This window comes from Ramularia collo-cygni (genome assembly GCF_900074925.1).
Source record: "Ramularia collo-cygni strain URUG2 genome assembly, contig: RCC_scaffold23, whole genome shotgun sequence".
Classification (NCBI taxonomy): domain Eukaryota; kingdom Fungi; phylum Ascomycota; class Dothideomycetes; order Mycosphaerellales; family Mycosphaerellaceae; genus Ramularia; species Ramularia collo-cygni.
The window spans coordinates 260,559-281,672 of record NW_019716277.1 but is presented as its reverse complement, the minus strand read 5'-3'; the positions used below and the strand labels follow the sequence as shown (position 1 = coordinate 281,672).

The window sequence follows — 21,114 nt, the reverse complement described above, 5'->3', positions numbered from 1 at the left end:
AGCACGAGCGGGTTTAGATGTGACAAGCCTTGGGAAACATCGCCATGACCGACTGACTGGTAGGTATCAAGGACCAAATCGAGACAAAAATGAAAAAAAGGTCTTTGCGGTAATCCAATCCAATCCAATCCAATCCAATCCAATCCAATCCAATCCAATCCAATCCAATCCAATCCAATCCAATCCAATCCAATCCAACCGCCCCACTCAATTCCTCTGCAACAAGCCGCGATCTATATCGTCGTCCATCCATGACAGAGACCTGCACGCCGCGTCCAGACATGAAAAAAATCCAAAAAGAAACAAACCCGTAGTAACACAAAGTCAAATCCCAAATGGCAGCAAGCACCACCGAGATCTCTGTACTCTGTACTGTACTGTACTGTGTACCATCTGAACCTTTTGTTGGAGCAATGCATATCCCCGATCCCGACTGATGCTCACTCCCGCTTGCCGCCCCCCTCCCCTCCCCTCCCATCCCCTCTTCTCTCTCTCTTTTTTTTTTGAGAAGTGCCGCGACTGGGATTGGGGTGCAAATACCCGTCCGTCCGTCAGTTAGACCAATCTTTTTTAATTTTATTTTTTCCCGGGATAAGTTTGCTTGCTTGCTTGGATGGATTGTTGAATGGTTGGTTGGATGAATGGTTGGTTGGTAGGTTGGTTGGTTGGTTGGATGATAGGATTGGGATAGGATGGCAAGGGATTTAAAGTCCAAGTCATCTCTCCTCGACTCTTGATCAACTCTCGACCAGCTCCTTTTGATTATTTTTCAAGTGATGAAGAGTTTCCTAATCGTTCAATTTCAGCCATACAAGTTTGCTTTCTCCAAGATCATACTCCACCCCCGAAGACAAGGACGACTACGACTACGCCAAAGACAAGACACGACGCCCCCCAAGACTTCTCTCCTTTCGTTGCTTGAAAGATCACACACATATATTCCAAGCCAAAAAAAAACATGTGCGAATACACCAAAGTAGAATACATGTGTGGCCACCTACGATACACTGTCCGTTCTCATCCCCCCCAAACAAAAAAAGACATACCCCAACCAAGACATGGAAGGAAGTTAACGCTAACGAACAATTTTTTTGAATTGGAATATAGGTCCGAGCATGGTGTATCAAATACGAATCAAGCCATAAACGCTGTCCAGCCAATGTCGTTGCTTATGAGTATCGAATTGAGGAGAAATGTGGTATGTTGTTGGGGAAATTCCCTGGGGATGTACGTGTGTATGTGTGTGCTTGGACTGACTCAAGTTTCTTTGCTGCGAATAGGAGATTGTGGGGATACTTCTGCGAAGTATTGGGCGTTGAGGAGGAAGGCTTCTACTACTGCGAAGGGGAAGAAGGGTGGATCTGTGACTGCGGGTTGAGAGGGATTTCTTTGCTTTATGCGTGGATGGATTGATGGGTGGACGGATGGGATGGGTTGGGTTGGATGGGCTGGTGGGTGCATGGGCGGGTGCTGGACGTATGGCGTTCTTGGGGAAGGGCGGAATACCAACTCTTTTGTCTTTCCCCGCTGTGGTTTTGAAGCGTATATGTCTGGTCTGGTCTGGTTGAGTGGTGGTAAACAGGATAGAAGATAACATCGCACACATTTTTTCTCTTGGGTTGTTTCCTGTCTTGCCGTTCAATTCACTTGATTGATGATGATGATGATGATGATGATCGACGGATGATGGATTGAATAGCAGCGGGACCCTGCAGCAAACAACAACAACATCACAACACGCAGCAGCAAGCAAGCTTTGTGCGTCTTTTGTGCGTCTTTTGTGTAGAAGTGGAAGTGGAAGTGGATATGTGATCCCTATAGTCGGTAACATTCTCCAATCGGGGAAATTTCAATCTTCCATCTTCGGGTGCATGACTTCGAGGAGAAGGAGGAGTGTGAGATGGATACATAGGGGGTTGGGTAAGCAAGCAAGCCCTAAGAGTGTGTCGACAAGGGTGCCTTTTTTTTTTTTCTTTTTGGGAGATTCCTGATACAATCAGCATCCGCTTTGGGGTTTCTGTTGTTCTTGTTGGGAAAGGGTCAAGGTGGATACATGCATGCATGATTTGTACAGGGGAATTTCGTTGTTGTTACACTGCAGAGAGCGGGAGATTTGTTTTTTGTCAAATGCCGTGAGGGATACCATGGTGGCGGTAGGTAGATTTCAGTCATCTTTGCCGAATCAAACGAGTATGCTATCTGAGGTCATCTGGTGAGGAAGAGCAAGAGAGGGATGTTGTCTGTCTCATATCTTGCTAGGTTTGATATTGGGCGAAATGGCTTGGCGAGATGGCTTGGAGGGATACATAGATGGATTTCTGGATCTTTTGGTTCAAACAATATGAGACGGACATCGCCGTGCATTCGATCGGTCAACTCACAAATTCTAACCTCTCCTCCTGTCGAAAACGGAAACGATGGAGTACTGAATCTGTCGCGCTTCGTCATAACGGGTAGCCGCCGGGCGTTCATTTCTGATCGATTGTAACTTATGGGATGGCTCGATCTGGGATGTGGATACTCATCCTATTCCTATGTCCTCGAAACGAATGATCGGTGGCCTCGGAGGAATATAGGTTTGTCGCGATTACAGTTGAAGAATGTTGTAAACAGCAAGCAGGCAAGCAAGTAAGCGACAAACATGTTTGAGTGAGGTTGTGATGTTTCGCGTAGGTACATTTGTTTACCTGCTATGCTGTCGAGTCTTTGTATGCGTTTGTTCTTTTCGCGCCGGCTTGAAGATACATACATATCACCGGATACCAACTATCCCGCTCAGAATACCATTGTGGTTGGGGGCAAAGGTCCACTTTTGGGAAGATTTCCATTGCCATTGCTTCGTTCCTTGGTATCGCATCCTCTCTGCAGACTCGTCGCGGGGCGTCGGTGCTCCCATGGGAAATATATTCCTGGGAAGTGCACCACACACAGCTCATGTTCTTGGGTAAAAGACATGTTCTTTACCAGCTGATTCTCCTCCTCAACACATCTTTCCTCCAGCATTGCCCCCGCGACGACCCGTGCACTCGTCGAGCGCGCGTTGCATATGATTCATTTCCATCGCCTTGGATCCTCCTCTCCCTCTCATCAAATATTACCACCCTCCTCCTTCCACCTACGAATATACTCCTTCGGATCCATCGGACTACCCGTCTCGGTATGTTTGAAGTTTCCAGGCACCTTTTCAATCCTTTGCGTCACAAAGGGTGTCAACTAGTGAGAAGATTCCCGTCAGTCTCTTCTTCCTGTGCTCTGCTCTCCTCAAGTTTCATGATAGAGGGAGTAAGGGAGGGGGATATACATACGGCAAAGTCACTCAAATCGGGACACACATAAGTGCGCACCTTGGACCAATCGATTTGATAGCCGCCCCATTTGGTGTGTTTTCCCATGGCACCCGTGCGGTTTCCCTTGTAGTAGTTGTGGGGACCTTGTTTGGTGGTGAGGGCCAGACGGCGGATGGCGCGCTGGAGGACTGGGGTGGGTTGCATGGTGGATGGTGTCGCTCGGGGTCTTCAAGGAATTAATTGGATGTTCGAAGATTATCGATGAGATGTGAAGACGGAGGTGCTGCGGAGATGGAATGGGAATGGAATAGGATCCTCGGACTTCGGACCGCCCCGTTGAAAGCACAGACGCTGATGATGAATTCGTTCGAAAGAATTTCGAGATTTTGTGAAGGCGATAATTTACAAATTGAACAACATTGGCCGACAAGATGCCGCCTCGAATTGCCCGCGCCAGCGTGAGCAACAACACACCGGCTGCCAAGAAGAGCAAGAACAAAAACAAAAAACGAGCCCTCAACGCCTACGCTTCGGCCGCCCGGCAAATTCCCGAAGGTCGCATCAATCGCAATCGTTTGGGAGAAGATCTGGACGATGGACCCAAACGAAAGAGAAGTCGCGAGGAAAGTGATGAGGAGGATGAAGGGGATTTTCATGACGACGACGACGAGGACGAGGATGGACCGGCTCGGAAGAAAGTGGCCAAGAGAGGAATCTTAAGCATGGGAGACGAGAGGGAACACGGAAGTGACAGCGAGGGGAACGAGTGGACCATGGGAGGTTTGAATGATGACGAGGATGACAGTGATTTGGACTCGGATGAGGCGTTTGGCGAGTCGGATGAGGAGAAATTCAGTGGTTTTACCTTTCGCGGGAGTGCGAGGAATCAAAAAGGAAAGGGCAAGGCGARGAAGATGATGGCGAGGAGGAATTCGAAGAAAGAGGTGGATTTGGATGAGAGTGATGGCGAAATTGACGACGGCGACAGTCAGGATGATGAGGGCGAGACGTTTGGGGACGATGGGGTGGATTTGGCCACCATGTTGGATGATGATGGTGATGATGATGATGATGTGGAGATGAAGAATGCAACAAACCCAGACAGCGGGAGTGAGGAGGAAGAAGATGATGAGGATGATGAAGACGATTCAGATTCAGATTCAGATCAAGACGCCTCCGATGATTCCGCGGATGAAGAGGCCGTGGCGCGCAACATGGACCGCATCGTGGGCCTGGATCCTTCAAGGCATTCCTCTACCCAACAATCCGAAGGTGTCACCACCGTCGATGATTTCATGGACGGTAGCATCGCTCCCCTCGCTCCTCTCAAATCCAAGAAATCCAAGAAAAAGGGACCAGTCACCCAACTCGCCGCCAAACTCCCCAAACGTCAACAAGACCGCATCGATCGCGAGATTGCCTCCGCAAAAGCCAAAGAGCAACTTGACCGATGGCAGGATACCGTCAAACACCACCGTCGGGAGGAATTCCTCACCTTTCCCCTCCAGGACCCCACAGACAAGTCGGGAATCACGGGCAAGGAAAGGTTCCTTCCCGCCACCCAACAAGCTCCACAGAATGAATTGGAGGCGAGTATCCAACGCATCATGGAGCAGTCCGGTCTGGCTTCCAACAAACCGGATGAGGAGAATGTGGGCGAGGAGGAACAGGCATTGTTGAAGAGCGAAGAATTGGCAACAAATAAGCTGCCGGTCGAGGAAGTGTTGAGGAGGAGAGCGGAGCTGAGGAAGATGAGAGAGCTCCTCTTCCGTGAGGAGATCAAAGCCAAGAGAATCGCCAAGATCAAGAGCAAATCCTATCGAAGAGTGCATCGCAAGGAGAGGGAGAGGGAGGAGGAAAAGGAGAGAATTGCCATGCAGGGACTGGGTGGCGAGGTCATGGATGAAGATGAAAAGGAGACGCAGGATCGGAAGAGGGCCGAGGCGAGAATGGGCACCAAACACAAGGAGAGCAAGTGGGCCAAATCTCTCAAGGCTACCGGTAGGGCGGTGTGGGATGAAGGCGCGAGGGATGGTGTCATCGAGCAGGCGAGACGAGAGGAGGAATTGAGAAAGAGAATGGACGGGAGAGATGTTTCGGGGGATGAAAGTGATGGCAGTCTGTCTCCTTCGGAAGATGAGGGTGATGCTCCCTTTACGTTGAGGAAGTTGGAGCAGAACAGAGATGATGAGAAGCCGAAGAAAGGGTTGGCGAATATGAAATTCATGCGCGAGGCCGAGGAGAGGAAGCAGAGGGCCAATGATGACGACGTGGCTCGCTTGAGAAAGGAACTTGCGGTGGAAGATGGCGAAGAGGAGGACAGTGAGGAGGGAGAGGAGAGTCTGGGACGTGCTCTCTTCGGACCAAGGCCCACCAAGAACAAATCCACCCATCCTAAAGAGCAACGACTGGAGTTTGAGGCTCCCGATCATTCCGCGGAAGAAGATGAGGATGGCGAAGATGATCAAGATCCACAAGATCAAGTCAAAGTCATCACCGAGAAGCCAAAAGTCAAAAACGGTACCGCAAGAGCCATGACCACATCCACCATCCCAGCCAGCAAACCCAAACAAGAAGGCTGGCTGAGAGATATCGACGACGACGACACTTCCAAGAGTAAAGCCAACAAAGGCTGGCTACAAGCACCCAAGGGGACTTCCAGAAAAACAGCCGTGGCGACCGATAACCTCGACCTCCTCAAACCCGTCTCCAACGACCCTCCCGGCAAGTCCGATAAATCCACCTCCTCGTCCAAGAAGCCAGAGCTCAAAGACACCTCCTCCAAAGACAATACCTCCAACTGGACCACAATCCCTCATCCGAACAACCCCCCCAACGACGAGGAAGAAGAAGGAGAAGAAGAAGACGGCGAACAAACCAACCCCCTCCTCCCCCCTCAAACCCAATCCCTCCAACAACGCGCCTTCGCCGGCGACGACGTCGCCCTATCCTTCACCGAAGAAAAAACCGCCCAAGCAGCCTCCGAAGACACCCAATCCACATCCACCTATCTCCCAGGCTGGGGCAGCTGGACAGGCGACGGCCTTTCGCGCTCGATCCGCAAATCCAACTCTCGAGCCCGACACAACCCCCTCTTCAAGAACAAAACCCCTGGGGGAACGCGTCCCGAAGATCGCCTCGACAAAAACCTCGACAAAGTCATCATCAGTCAAAAAGGTGAGGAGGGAATTGTTCGAAAAGGTAAAAAATATCTCGCGAGTCAATTACCCCATGAATATCAGACTAAAGAGCAATATGAGAGGAGTCGAGCTATGCCTGTGGGTGTGGAGTGGGTTACTAAAGGTGTGCATCAGAGGATGGTTAGGCCTAGGGTTGTGGTTAAGAAGGGGGTTAATGTTGAGGCTTTGGGGAGGCCGGTTTTGTAGTAGAGAGAGAGAAGGAAAAATTGAGAGGGGGAGGAGGGGGAAGATGTATGGTTATGCTTTGTGTCGTCGTCGATTAAATCTACATGCTTCTTGCTCTCTCCCTAGACGTGGGGAGGAGGTACATTGATCGAAAAGGAAACATTCCACCTAGATGAGTTAGAAAAGCACATTACCTATAAGCGAAGTTGAGATCCGAATATTCACATCTCTTTCAAGTGCATTGGCTGTCYAAATTACTCTACCCCCGATTAAGAGGATTCTCGGGAAGTTGAATGGAATGAATGTCATGTAAATCTTGGTAAGTACATGTATCTAGGAACATGAAGAGCAGGAGAGTATTACGAAAAAAGTGTCCATACTTCGATATGCCTCACACAACAATCACCGCCATCTAGCCGCAAGAATTCTCAAACAACAGGAATTGTCATGTCTCGTGTTTGATCGCTACATTCTGAACAAAGCCTCCGTGCCACAGGGTGAGACCGCTCAAACTTCACACCTCATCATAGCCATCCATCCATCCGTCCCATAATTACGTTCTTTGCCTTGGAGTAGATAGATACAAGGAAAACTGTGCAGAGCAAAGCAAAGTGGAGAAAACAGTAGGCAAATAGGTTCAGGTTGAGAGCTCCCTCCCTTCCACAACCTTGACAACCCCATCACCTTCCTCCTTCACCTCAACTACCATCCATCGTCCCACCATCCTCGAGGGTGACGTGGACCGAGAACTCAGAATCGCGGCCAGAACAGCAAGGGCTGCGCACAGGTTGAGGACGCTGTGAACGTTCAGGTTTCAATCTAGCATGTGATCGAGCGGGCTCTTAGACTTGATGTACCAGATGCTAATCACCGTAGCAGCGAGCGCGACGGCGGTGCCCAGGACGAGAAAGCTACATCATCAATCAGGACTGCACTGTGAATTACAATCAAAAAATCCACGACTTACAATACAGACTTTGCAGACTCCTTGGCATGATCCGGAATCTGGTCGGCAATTGCTTTGGCCTTGTCGCTGAAGCCGCCTGTGAACTCCTTCTGCATGTCATCGAAGACATCCTTCGGTGTGAGTGGGGGTGTGATTGGGTTCGCTAGCCGGTCAGCTTCGAAGATTTGTAGCTTTGGGACGTCCGATTCGGGAGCGAGGTGGTCGTCATCTTCCTCCTCTTCACCCTCCTTCACGCTAGGAAGCGGAATCGGAGAGCTGGAGTGGGATGAGGTGGGAGAAGGAGCACTAACACTACCGTGATCGAGCGTCTCATCCGCCGGCAAGGTCTTGTGAGTGTGTTCGAGATGTTCCATGATGCCCTTGTGGTCGGTTGGGAACTTCACCAACGAGGGATCATTGGGATCGGCTTCATCTGGAATGGGTGAGCCGGGCTTGTTGATGCCTCTCATGACATCTCGAGGAGAAGCAGAATCCCGCGAGTGATCGTCACATCGCGAGCTGGTGCTGGTCGGCGTGGTACACTCATGAGCGAACAGGGGTGAATGGGTTTCGCAATGCAGCGGTCCCGCAATGTCTTCTGTTGGCGGCGGGGTGGAATGATCCTTCTTCGGCGAGAGATCTTCATGCTCCATGAGTGGAGCGTGGGTGGGAGGGTCTGGTGTTGTGTGTTGATCTGGGTTGCCTTTGACCTCGGGCGTGTGGACCTCGTGCGGCAAGAGAGGAGCGTGGGTGGCAGACTCCAAGTCTGAATGCTCCTTGATCTCAGGAACAGGAATAGATGGAACCTTGGTCTCTGGACTGTGGTCCTCATGCGGCACGAGAGGGACTTTATGAGCAGACTCGACCTTGTCGGCCGTAGCTGCCTCATGAGCAGATGGGGTTGGCGGCGCCAAATGATTGGCAGCYGCATGTTTGACGACGACGAGATTGTTCTTGTTACCGCTGCCATCATCGACCTGTGGCTGGGTATCATCGCAGACCCACCAGTCTCCAGGTCCGAGGCGAAGCTTGTACTGATACTCACCTTCCTCGACCGCGAAGAACTTCCGGAAGGTGAACTTGCCGTCTGGGCGAGTAAAGTGCTCCATCTCCAGAGGCGCCCATTGTGGATCGCTCAGGCTGGTGCCGACATACACGGGCGGTTTCAAACCGGGCGAGGCGAACTCGATGCAGACCGGAATCTTCATAGCTTCTACACCTGGAGTGACGGGTCTGGGTGCGGGCTTGTGACCAATCCAACGAGGACGCAGCTTCGACGGGACCACGTCGAGAATGGCATCGATCGAAGGTGGTGAGACCTTGGGCAAGAATGATGAGCGCTTGGGAGAAGCCATGTTAGCCGTGTCGGCGGTCTTGGGCGGAGTGCGCTGCTGCAATGTCTGCTGCGCGGCCGCTGCGCGTGCTTCGAATGCTGCTTTGATTTCGGAGACGCTTCTGTTGGGTGGACTTTGTGGTCTGGGGATGGACATAGGAAGATGAAAGTGTCGCTGTTTCAATGAAAATGACGTGCCGTTTGCCGGTAGGTTTTCATGTGGGGGCCGTGTGGGTGAAGATGACGGGAACGATGACAATGCGACCTGACAATGAGGCTTTCAAGTGCTTACCTGAGGTGGGCGAGGTGGTGTTGATAGGTGGACCGGCAGGCTCCAACGACCTTCAATTCCAGCGGGCAACGAAGACAAGACAATACTAGGTGCTCCTTCGAGTGCAGGACCGAAGCACAATAATGAGAAGGAGGACGGACCAAAAGCTGACCGCGAGAGAAGGTGAGCAGCAACATCACATCACCTCACCCAGGAACCACCCCTGTCTTCAACGCGCTGGGAAGTTGCACAAGGAGCTCCACAAACCCGCTTGCCACGCTGAGAACGCACGGCATTCCTCCCGCTCCATTCGGCACTCTCTGACACGCGCTCGTGCATCACCAAGCCCCTCGGTTAACGTTTCGCTGCATCCACGGGCGATGACAGCGAATGTACATGGATGGAACAGGCTGGTCTGTGGCGAAGCAAGCGACACAGTGAGACAGAGAGGGTGATGTTGAGGCGCATGTGGCGGGGCCAGGGATCATGGCGATCATTCCCCCGCCCACAATATGGACTATACTCGCGGGTAAACGTTATTGTACCGGATGGAAGAGATAGCAGAGCCATGATGCATACAAGTCGTAAGAGCGGAGCATAAACTCCTGGCGGGTGGGTGACAATTCGATACAGCGCGTTGTCAACGAGCGGGAATATTGTAGACTATATCGATTCACGAGCCCGCCAACCTCTTCCGTTCCAACTCAGGCTACACATCTCACAGTTCTACGGTCACGACGGAAAAGGATATGAAATCGAATCATTTCATAGGATAGCCACGTTGAATACGCGCAGAGATGTCTGGGTATCTACTACTAAACCATGTATGCATTCAGCCATGCAGCCTTCCGGCTATGTTGGTCTTATGCAGAGCGTCCTCCGCAGCCGTACTGTGATGTTGTAGGGTCCGTCCGTAAGAGAAACCTCTCTCAGATATAAACCCTATGCATATTCATTCCCGTCGCGCCTCATAGGTATGATTGTGAAGAGCAAGTCACATAGAATGCTCCACTTGTGATGTGTACTTGTGATGTGACTTGTGATTGTTCCCATCTCACTTGCCCAACCAAGGAAAGGCGGATCCTCCTCCTATCGGATTGGTCTTGGTGGGCTTGGATGCTGACAGAGTCAAACTCTCCTTCGAACCGACCTTGGACGGGATGTTATCAAGACTTCGGCCTGCATCGAAGAATCTGCTCTTGCCGTCTGCCGGGCTGGATGTACCAGCGGTCGGGGGCGTGGTAGAAGCTGCACCTGAGAATGTGCGATGAGCCGTCTTAGGCTTGAGGACCTTGATACCGGTATCTCTGCGAGTGTACGAAGAGTCGCGGGTGTTGTTAGCGCCAGCCCACTCTGGAGCTCCACCAGCCGGGGGAGACAATGTGCTCGATTGAGCGACATCTCGGCGCCAACTGCCCCACAGCGCTGAGCCGCCTTCCTTGACCGGAGGGGGCTGTGCAGGTCCTTCATCTTGACGAGTGTTCAATTGGCTGAGCGCTGGTCTGGAAGTAGTGGACTGTTGGATGGTCGATTGGACCTCGGCGTCGGTACCAGCTGCACCCAGCTTCGTGGGCTCAGAGCTACCAGAATCTCCAGCAAGCGCGCCTGGTGGACGATATTTGCTGTTGCCTGACGCCGGAGTCGTCGCAGTGGAGGCAGCAGATGTTGAAGGTGTGTAGATGATGGAGCCGCCCTTACCCAGCCCGTTCAAGAAACTGTGGTCCTTGGAAGATTGTTCTGGTTCGGAATTGCCCTGTGAGTTGTCTGGAGGGCCACCTGGAGGGCCGCCTGGGGGACCACCTGGAGGACCACCTGGAGGACCGCCTGGGGGACCGCCTGGAGTCGCACTGCTGGTAACAGCGAGACTGGTATAGGCTGCCTCATCTTCTGGGCGAACGAGAGGAATCGTGAGCTTCTTGCCCTCACTGTCCATCAAAGTCATTCTGTTCGTGGAAAACAGAATGTCTGCTTGATGTGGCTGGAGAACGTCGCTGCCAATGACAATCTGGATGGCCTTGTGTTCAGTCGGCAGACTCGAGCTCTCGAGAATGCAGAACTCAAGCTCCAGAGACGGCAGCGTAGATGAGATTGGACTACGCGAGCGTTGTGACACAATCGGGACCTGAACACCCTCAGAGAAGTAGACGCGAATCATCATCGTGCGTGGGCCCTTCTGATGGCTGCGAATGGCCTGCTCGACTCCGAGTTTCTGAACGAGCCGTAAATCGATCCAAGACTTGCACGAGCCCGTACAGATGGCAGCGTAATGCAAGTTGCGGTGCTTGAAGTTGCGCTCCAACCAACACCTGATGATGGCCGGAGTTGGACCCAGCAGTAACAGACCAGGGGCGATGCCTGGTGTATCCAGTGGCGACGACGACTCGCCCGTGCCATAGTCCAGGTTAAGACTACTGGCCCGTCCTGAAGCAGCGGAGCGCAATGAGTGAGCTGAACTGGCGCGTGGCTCGGACTTGTGTGACGGAGTACGCTCGCTCATGTGGTAACCACCACTGTAGCCACTGCTCTGGCGTGACGCCAAATCGAACGACGGACGCTGTGAGTGTGAAGAGAAGTGGTTCTGATTGGCAGTCTCATCGAATCGAACGCTGTTCGCTCTCGAGGTGGCGCCCATAGCACGGCTGCGAGGCTCGTCGTCGGCGTCGAGGTGGAGGCTGCTCATCATGTTGTTCGGATCCTCGTCGTAGTTGCGGAATTGGTCAGAGGGTGGGTACTGCTGAGGAGCTGCGGTCTTGGTTAGCATGCGTTGGTATGCATCGATGTATCGCACTTACCTTGCTGTGGGGTGCCGCTCAAAATGCTCGGAAATGCCGTGCTGGGTCCCCAGAGGCTCTTCATGCGAGCGTCGTCGTTGTGTTGTCTCTCTAACCGGGCGATCCGCTCGTTGTGCTCAGTGAGAATCTGCTGAAGCTGGACAGGATCTGCTGCCTGGCTGCCGGTCGGTGTGAAGGACTGACTCTGTGGATCCATAGCGTGCCGGACTCATACGATGTGAATGGCAGACGTGCGGCAGCCTAGAAGGCGCGCAGGTCACTGAGTGGCTAACTTGGCCGTCGATGAGAAGAGCTCTGGTGTTGCACTGCTTGTGGCCCGATCAATCCACCTCTTCGGCCCCTCCTTCTCCTCCCCTGGGCACGAACTTCGAAGAACGCGGCGCAGTACTTGAGCTCTGAGATCGCGGTGCCGTGTGTCCAATGTTTCGTTGTTCTAGACTATGGCTCGAGGCCGAATGCACCGCTTGTGGGGGGAGACAAGAATGGAGTGCCTCGTCGATGACCGCGATGAGATTGTTGCGTTGATGCGAGGGGGAGAGCGATGGGTGTTGTCGACGAAAGGGAAAAGCCGTGTGAGGTGATTGTACGAGCAGTGTAGACTGAAAGCCGGTGCAGGTTGTTTCAAGACCGAAGTGACTCGAGGCCGTGCTTGTGGCGGCGTCTCTCGAGGTAGTTGTCGGCGTGAAGGGAGCTTTCAGGACATACAGAAGACTGCGATACTGATGGGAGGGAGATACAGACTGAGCCGACAAGAAGTTGAGATCAAGCCAGAGTCAATGGTGTTGTTGTTGGAAGGCAACTCGGACGTCTTCCATAGACACCGCGCTAAGGGAACTAGTTGACGAACCTTTGAGCTTGTGTCTGTGGAGTGCCGGCGCCCGTGTCTCCCACGCGTGGGTACCGGATTTTTAACATCATGCAAACGATCAGCCTCACTATGTTCACCGTCGATGATCATGCCACCAGCCGTGAAGCTATTGTACGCCCTCGTCAACGAAGCGCTACCGGCCTACCCCTTTCTTTATGAAAAGCCATCACGATACACAGCGGCCAGGTGGACGTAGAGCAGACGCCAACTCCGCCGGCCCATGCAAAAGAGTTGGAAGACATTCTACGCTATGCTGTTCGCAGCACGGCTGTAAGAGAATCCATGCTGCTTGACAAGTCACCTCCGTGGTGTGGACATACTGCACCTCACCACGCCGGAATGCCTCTCCGGTAATTTGACTTGTACAGCCCTCTCGATGCTGCTCGCCGTTCGATAAGAGGCCTGCTGCGCCCAATAAGAAGTCTACATCCAATAGAGAAGTTCATACGAGTCGAAGCAGCGGGTGGTACACGGCGGTGGTCTATTGCTGTGGATAGTATGCCTGCTTGTGCATCAATCGATATTCGGGCGCTTACATTCTCGCCCCTCCAAGGTCTGTTCAACATTGCCGCTCATAAACAGTCTTGACGTCCAGCAAGCCCGGCTCTTGTGGAGCCTCCTGCCCCTGGGCGGATATCTTGCGTGTCACTGCGTGTAAGGCTTGCTGCAGGGCTTGAGGAGCATCGTTCACCGATAGTCAACAAGGCCAGCTCTCTCTACGATCCGCCCCTTCAGGATGTTTGGGACGTTGTTGGGTGTCTTATGGGCGAAGGGGCAACGTTCAACGTAAGCTTGAACGTGTGAGAACCGCAACCGCATTACTCGCAATCAGGGTTCAGCCATGAATAATTGAACCTATCCATTCTACTGAGTCTAAACCGACAAGAAGCTTCCTACTGGGAGTGCGCGTCGTTCGAACATTTTCCTCCGCAGCAAAGCACTTGGCATTGATCCTGATAGGAGTTCTCCGCAGTCTCTTTCTTCTAATGCCACCCCGGACGCGCAGAATTTGGGACATGAACTCAGAAGGATGCTCTGCTCAACAACAAGGGATCCACCATTGACATGACCACAATTCATTCGAACAAGACAGCGCGGGATTGATTGAAGTATGACACTGGCCGTTTTCACCTCGATGGGACGGTTCCTTGGAAGCGGCAATATGGACGAGCCAGGTTTTCCAGAATGACTGCAATGGGCACCTTTCCTATTCTTCATGCGTAAATATTGAGCCGTGTCTACAATAACCACTCCACGTACGTCCTCGGGGATACGACGCGTTCAACACGCGCCTATCGTTGCCCCATACCTCCATTTCTGCTCTCCCTTGAGGATATGCATCATTGCACTCTTATCAATTCATCGAAATCGTACGTGCGGTCATTCGACTGCTCTGTATGGTATTCTGAATGATCGACGATAATGTTGACGATACATGGCAGTCCCACGGTGGTTTCAACCAAGTGTAAGTCATATCCATGGTACTTGAGCTTGCTACCCAAATTCTCGGACTGCTCGGGTCATCCAGCACTTCCCTCCCTCCGCAATGATCTGTCTTGATTGTCAACATATATCTCAACACCCAAATTGCCCTCAACCGCCCTATCGACTTTTGAGATCCTCGCAGACGAGCAAGTATGCAGCGCGACAACCAAGTGGACGCCGCCGAGAGCCTCCGTCAGTCTACCCAAGCGTCCCACCTGGGTGCACGCCCTGAGATCCACCAAGCATCGACGTCCGAAGCTCTTTGCACCAAAATACTGTCACTCTCTGAAACGAAGCGCGATTACGGAAGTGCGTCATGCGGTGCTATAGCTATGGTCAAAATTCCAGGGACACATGGACCAAGCAGCTGCCTTATTATCAGAGGATTGAAGTCTGCAGATCGTCCTCTTTTAAAGCACCTACACGGCTTGCCAAAGAGCGTGGATCCGCCCTCGTACGAAGAAGGGATGTACRTGACGGCAGTCAACAAAAGTTACGAGGTAGAAGTTGAAGTGGCAAGAAGGTGGGATCGGCATCGATGGGACAACTGGCGTAAGACATGCAGACTTTACAACCTCTGGCCACTTGGGAGGCCTCCAACAACGAGCACGACTCTCATCTGCTCCGTTAGAGAAAAAGGACTGGCAGACAGAGGAAGAGGAAGACACCCGGACAGGATGGATAGACAGAAGAAGAGGAGGAAGAGGAAGATTGGCAAACCCGCACCGCCAATTCTCGGAAAGCAGCCGAGGAAACCGGCAGGACATCAGTGCAGTTGGGAACACTGCTGCCAGTGGTCTGACGAAATAGTTGAACTAGAATTCAAGAAGCGCAACGCGCCGAAATGAAAAGAGTACCTGCATAACGAAGCAACACCTTGTAGAAAGATCCAATTGATAACGGTTCGTCAGGCTTTGTATAATGATCTAGCCTTGGTGGTTGTGCAGCGATTAATAGCTTGCGATTACAAGACAGGGACAATCGTTCTACTTTTCCGGTAGCCTCAAAAGACATCGACTGTAGCATCGATTTGAAGGTGACGGTAGTCTCTACAGTATACAGATACATGTAGTTCCGTCTTCGGCGTTTCGGATCGAGTCGCGCCTCCGCATTTCGGTGGTCCCCTGCCTCGAAGCTGTCGAATTACAAGGTATATTTTGTGCTGACCTCGAAAGTTAATCAAAACAGTCACATCTCTCTCTCACGACAAGGAGGAATTGGAGGCAGCGCAGCTTTGAGAATCGCCATCAAAGCAGTCATGTTGGCCCTCCGCTCATCGCGTCCCGCGTGGGCATCGCGAGGCCAATGGCAAACCATGTGCGTGTTCCCCATTCGATTAATGGGAGTCGTTCGTACAGCTATTGACAATATGACAGACGCTCGCTTTCCAACTCGGCGCGTCGCTGCCAGGCGTCACCCGTCGACGGCGATGCATCCGGCCTCAACTCGGTCTCCAAGAGTATCACACAGCCCAAGTCGCAGGGCGCCTCGCAGGCCATGCTGTACGCCACCGGCTTCACCGAAACCGATCTTAACAAGGCACAAATTGGCATTTCGTCTGTCTGGTACGGGGGCAACCCTTGCAATATGCACTTGATGGATCTGAACCACCGCGTCAAGGAGGGTGTGCAGAAGGCGGGCATGATGGGCATGCAGTTCAACACCATCGGTGTTAGCGATGGCATTAGCATGGGAACATCAGGCATGCGATACTCCTTGCAAAGTCGAGACCTGATTGCGGACTCGATTGAGACGGTTATGGGTGGACAATGGTACGACGGCAACATCAGCATTCCTGGATGTGACAAGAACATGCCGGGTGTGATCATGGCCATGGGACGCGTGAACAGGCCGAGTTTGATGGTGTATGGAGGAACCATTGCTGCTGGATGCGGCAAGAAGCCGAGAAACAACAAGCTGGATATTGTCTCCGCCTTCCAGGCATACGGACAGTTCATCACTGGCGAAATCAGCGAAGAGGAACGTTTCGATACTATCAGACATGCATGCCCTGGTGCTGGAGCATGTGGTGGTATGTACACTGCCAACACACTGGCTTCGGTTATTGAAGTCATGGGCATGTCACTTCCTGGATCTTCATCCAACCCAGCCGAGAGCAAGGCCAAGCAGTTGGAGTGTCTGGCCGCTGGCCCCGCGATCCGCAACCTCTTGAAGGAGGACATTCGTCCTTCTGACATTCTCACCAGAACCGCCTTCGAAAACGCAATGGTTCTTGTCAACATCACCGGAGGTTCGACCAACGCCGTCCTCCATCTCATTGCCATTGCACACAGCGTGGGCATTGAGTTGAGCATCGACGACTTCCAATCCGTGACAGACCGCATTCCTTTCCTCGCTGATCTCAAGCCTTCGGGCAAGTATGTCTTCGAGGATCTATACAACATCGGCGGCACTCCCTCCCTCATCAAATTCCTTCTAAAGGAAGGACTTCTCGATGGCAGCGGCATGACTGTCACCGGAAAGACCCTAAAGGAGAACGTTGCCAACGTTCCCGACTTCCCGGCAGACCAAGACATTATCCGGCCCGTCAGCAACCCGATCAAGTCGACTGGCCACATTTGCATCCTTCGCGGTTCGCTTGCACCTGGCGGGTCTGTCGGCAAGATCACCGGCAAAGAAGGAACCGTCTTCACTGGTAAAGCCCGCTGCTTCGATGCTGAGGATCTGTTCATCGAAGCCCTCGAGCGCGGCGAGATCAAGAAGGGCGAGAAGACTGTTGTCATCATCCGTTACGAGGGACCAAAGGGTGGCCCTGGTATGCCCGAGATGTTGAAGCCATCATCCGCGATCATGGGTGCCGGCCTAGGCAACGACTGCGCGCTCATTACCGACGGTCGTTTCTCTGGAGGCAGCCACGGGTTCTTGATCGGCCATGTCACCCCTGAAGCGCAAGAGGGAGGCCCTATTGGACTTGTCAGGGATGGAGACACCATCACCATTGATGCTGATAAGAGAGTGATTGATATTGTGGACCAGACCGACGAGGAGCTTCAGAGGCGTAAAGCGGAGTTCAAGGCGCCACCATTGAAGTACCAGAAGGGTACGCTGTTCAAGTATGCCAAGGTCGTGCAGGATGCTAGCCATGGATGTATCACGGATGGACCATGAAGGAGCAGCGGCTTGGGATGGGGTGTAATATAAGGCGTTCTTGGCGCTTTGGGGGGAGGGTCGGCTGTATAAAGAAAAGACGTGTGTTTAGTTCGCTAAAACTACATTCTGGATCGAAGCATTTGGCTGGGAATCCAAAGATCCTCTGCTGGGGGCTATTAATACAGATGATGTTGCAAGCTCGCGTACCTTGCTGTCTGTCAACTGTCTGTGTGGAGGTCTAGCTGCAGCGAGATCATCTTGGCGTGGCGGCTTGAGTATCGCGGATTTGCAGCCACATCATGTTACGACTGCACCCGTATAGACTGTGCTGGTGTGCACTACTTCCTCGTGTAAGTATTCCATTATTCTCTATGCTGTATGTAAATAGTCATGGCGAGGAGAAGAGCCCAGGCGAGCGCCGGATATCTGAAAAGTTCAAAGGCGAGGTTTGACGGCACGAAAAGCCTGCCTTACTACTTACCTTAATGTCCACAATTTCTTATCCTATATCACTCCTTCATCAACCTCTCCCTTCAAAAGTTGTCCCAGATCTTTCGAATTCAGGTTGTGCTCAGACGCTTTCCACTTTCTCGATCCACGGCACAACTACACCATCTACGTTTGGAGACATCGCTATGAACTCAAATTCATTAAAATACCAGACTCCATCCTGAACGATCGGGAGCTTGTCAAGTATAACGAACATTCTGATTCTCTCAACCTCGCCATTCGCTTGAGCAAAGTAGTCTTATGCACAGCGCCTACCGGACCGGAGCTCCGTCCTTAGTTCTAGTTCTCCTTCGGTGCATTACGCGCAAAATTTGTAATCCACCTGTGTCGGTCTTATCGCCGAGGTATACATATCTCTCCGGCCCTTCTCCAACTTCAGTCACGACCCCGCCACCATGGCAGAAACAGAGCCCAAGGCTTCCCTGCTCACAATCCCCCCCGAGCTTCGCGAGATTGTGTACAAATTTATCCTCCATCCAGAAGCGAACCGAATCGATCATGGAAACGAGCATGCCTCGTACCACTACTCGCCAGCTCTCGTGCTCTTCCGAATAAATCGGCAGATCTATTTCGAGTCTAGAAAAGTATTCCGCGACTTGAATGTCTTTGTTAAGATCCAGACGCCATGGCCGGAAGCTTCACGGCATGTACAGCTCGATGGGCATTGCCCCATCGTCTTATCGCCTGGGCACAAGGCAGATGCTTTCAACGGCCATAGCTTGAATGTTTCCTGTGAACCTGCGGCCCATGTAGCTGGGAGCTATGAAGAATACAACTTTGTAAGTAAGGCGAACGTCCGACACTCTTCCTTTTCGTGACAATCGGCCTTGAAGCACTGCTCTCCAACCTTTTCTAACATTTGCCTCCCACCACACAGATTATCCTACTTGAAGATCTGGACAAGTTCACAAAAAGCTGGTTCTATTCAAACCTGTCCCATCCTGACCTCAATCGACATCTCCGTCTAGGGCTGGAGCTACGGGCACCGTTCAGATCAGACTGGGAAGAGCCGACCATGACCAAGGCTCTTCAAAACAGGCTCTTGTACCCCTTTGGAGACGTGAAATATCTTCATGAAACTGAGATAACTGGAAAGTTAAAACCTTTGAGCTCCGTTGAGCAGGAGATGCGAAGACTGCAGGCGATCCCACACGATAGCCCTGAGCACTGCCTTCGAGAGGCCACCAGGTTCAAATTCGAAGGCAATGCGGCACTGAAAGCAGGCGACTGTGAGACTGCGCTCAAGCTTTACAATGAAGCATGGCGGGCCCTTCATGTGGTAGTCAAAGGCCGCGAGCGACATGTTCATGGAGATGCTTTCTTTCGTAAGCAACTGCGAGAGGAACCTTATGTTGGAAAGAATGGTGATCGAGAACGCGTGCTGTTGAGGGTACAGTTGGTGGCGAATACGTGTGCGGTGTACTTGAAGATGGAGAATTGGGAAGAGTGTTTCCATTGGGGAATGCKAAGCATCACGATGATACGGCAGGGCTTTGGCCTGGACGCCGATACGGAAATCCCACCCGAAGAAGAGGCCATTCGGGGCTTTGAAGGGGCCCACTCAATGGGAAAGATCTACTATCGCACTGCGGTTGCTTGCAAAGAATTGGGCGATGAGCCCCAGGCGAGGAAGCTGTTGAGAGTTGCGCGGGTGTATTTGCCGAACGACAAATCTGTGCAGAAAGAGATTGCCGCCACTGCTTTGAGGATATAGCGAGACAGTATGGATGGCTTGGCACCAGAGCGGTGTATTCAACAGGCCGTATTGGACTATAGGCAACTATCATACAGTAACGACCACAAGTCCTAGATTGCATAGCGTAGAGACTCCGTGAGCACCCAGCCATACACCATTGAATCGATCAAAAACGAGATCAATCAAGCAGCAATCTCTTAATTGGTCTACGTTGATTTGTTGATCTTGCATGTCATCTACAGCTACACTTCAAGTCAGGCGACGCGATTTCCTATATACATGTGCATGGCGGCGGCCAAGTGAACGAACATGGATGTAGGCTGGACTTATACCAAAGTTGTGCAACCTCGACTTCTGTCCCTGGCATCCTCTACAATCCGAGCTACGGTGTCCCAAACATCCACTCCTGAACAACCCCCAACTTGACTTCACATTCTGTCCTCCCCTCTCCAAACCACGGCAGAAGATGCCTTTTCACATCTCCTCCGATCTGGACCTCCACGCAAGCACGTCGACTTTTTTCAGCTCCGGTGTACTATCCAAGGGGCCCAAATGTCGCTTCGAAGGGTGCGACGGATTGGAACTTTTTTAATAAACTCTGCAGGCATGCGGAAGTGGTTGCATGAGGAGGAGTCTCGCGATATTGCCACGGTGCGCGTTTTAACGCGCGACCCTCTCCTCTGTGCCAAACGATGCCTCGATGGAGATTCCGCCTGCGAACTTGGCCATGACCTCCCTCTCTGCCGGTTTCGGGGATAGTTGGCATCCACTTCGGTATGCTTGATATATACCACCACATGCCCTGTGAGGAGGACTGCCCTGGAATCGTCCTTGTTCGGGGAATGTTTAATCTTTCCACTGCATGCGTGTGGGATCGATCACTTTGTGGCAGTAGGTCAGTCGGGTAGGGTAGAGAGGCATTGGCCGGCCTTCTTTGCTTCCTCCCTGTGGTAAGACCTTTTCTTTTCTTGCTGTTCCTGCATTCCCAAACCTCGACACAGCCTTTCGATTCATCATGTCGCACTCATTGATTACTTCTACGCTTGTGGTTTTATTACAGGACAGAGCTCATGTGGTCAGAACCTTTCAAGGCCATCGACGACTTGACCAGAGAAACATACCACGACTCCTGCAAGACTCCTCACCCAGAATCGTTTGCCTTTGTGTTACCTGGCATAGATTCAGGAGGTCGCAGAATCGACTCGAATAGTCGTAAGACGAATATTGATATTACGCAAATGGCCACGTTTCCAATCATGTATGGTACTTTGGAGACTGCGAGATTCCCGACCTTTTCTCGAACCTGACACCTCTATCGCAGACGAAGATCAAGTCGGGGGCATATATACCTCGATCGATCGATACACCACACCCGCACAGACACGAACGATTGGGTTTCTCATCATGCTCTGGACTTCTGCTGGCTATKTATTGTCCATGGAAGCGCGAG

At 52.1% G+C, this 21,114-nt stretch overlaps 6 protein-coding genes; 3 read left to right on the top strand and 3 right to left on the bottom strand.

Annotated features, from left to right (window-relative positions):
* Positions 1-3,087: 3,087 nt before the first annotated feature.
* Positions 3,088-3,491, bottom strand: RCC_10631 (related to ribosomal protein YmL27 precursor, mitochondrial; the record flags this gene model as incomplete). XM_023775858.1 has 2 exons in its annotated part: positions 3,088-3,213; positions 3,306-3,491. 2 exons carry the CDS (start codon positions 3,489-3,491, stop codon positions 3,088-3,090), a joined length of 312 nt encoding a protein of 103 aa, XP_023631626.1.
* A 227-nt stretch (positions 3,492-3,718) lies between these two features.
* On the top strand, positions 3,719-6,673 carry RCC_10630 (uncharacterized protein; the record flags this gene model as incomplete). The annotated part of the gene is made up of 1 exon (XM_023775857.1): positions 3,719-6,673. The coding sequence occupies one exon, from the start codon at positions 3,719-3,721 to the stop codon at positions 6,671-6,673; it is 2,955 nt and encodes a 984-aa protein (XP_023631625.1).
* Positions 6,674-7,466: 793 nt separating this feature from the next.
* RCC_10629 (uncharacterized protein) lies at positions 7,467-9,088 on the bottom strand (the record flags this gene model as incomplete). XM_023775856.1 has 2 exons in its annotated part: positions 7,467-7,563; positions 7,620-9,088. 2 exons carry the CDS (start codon positions 9,086-9,088, stop codon positions 7,467-7,469), a joined length of 1,566 nt encoding a protein of 521 aa, XP_023631624.1.
* Positions 9,089-10,256: 1,168 nt separating this feature from the next.
* RCC_10628 (uncharacterized protein) lies at positions 10,257-12,190 on the bottom strand (the record flags this gene model as incomplete). XM_023775855.1 has 2 exons in its annotated part: positions 10,257-11,944; positions 11,995-12,190. The coding sequence occupies 2 exons, from the start codon at positions 12,188-12,190 to the stop codon at positions 10,257-10,259; spliced, it is 1,884 nt and encodes a 627-aa protein (XP_023631623.1).
* Positions 12,191-15,605: 3,415 nt separating this feature from the next.
* RCC_10627 (probable dihydroxy-acid dehydratase) lies at positions 15,606-17,476 on the top strand (the record flags this gene model as incomplete). XM_023775854.1 has 2 exons in its annotated part: positions 15,606-15,664; positions 15,724-17,476. The coding sequence occupies 2 exons, from the start codon at positions 15,606-15,608 to the stop codon at positions 17,474-17,476; spliced, it is 1,812 nt and encodes a 603-aa protein (XP_023631622.1).
* An 887-nt stretch (positions 17,477-18,363) lies between these two features.
* Positions 18,364-19,682, top strand: RCC_10626 (uncharacterized protein; the record flags this gene model as incomplete). XM_023775853.1 has 2 exons in its annotated part: positions 18,364-18,747; positions 18,846-19,682. The coding sequence occupies 2 exons, from the start codon at positions 18,364-18,366 to the stop codon at positions 19,680-19,682; spliced, it is 1,221 nt and encodes a 406-aa protein (XP_023631621.1).
* Between the last annotated feature and the right edge of the window lie 1,432 nt (positions 19,683-21,114).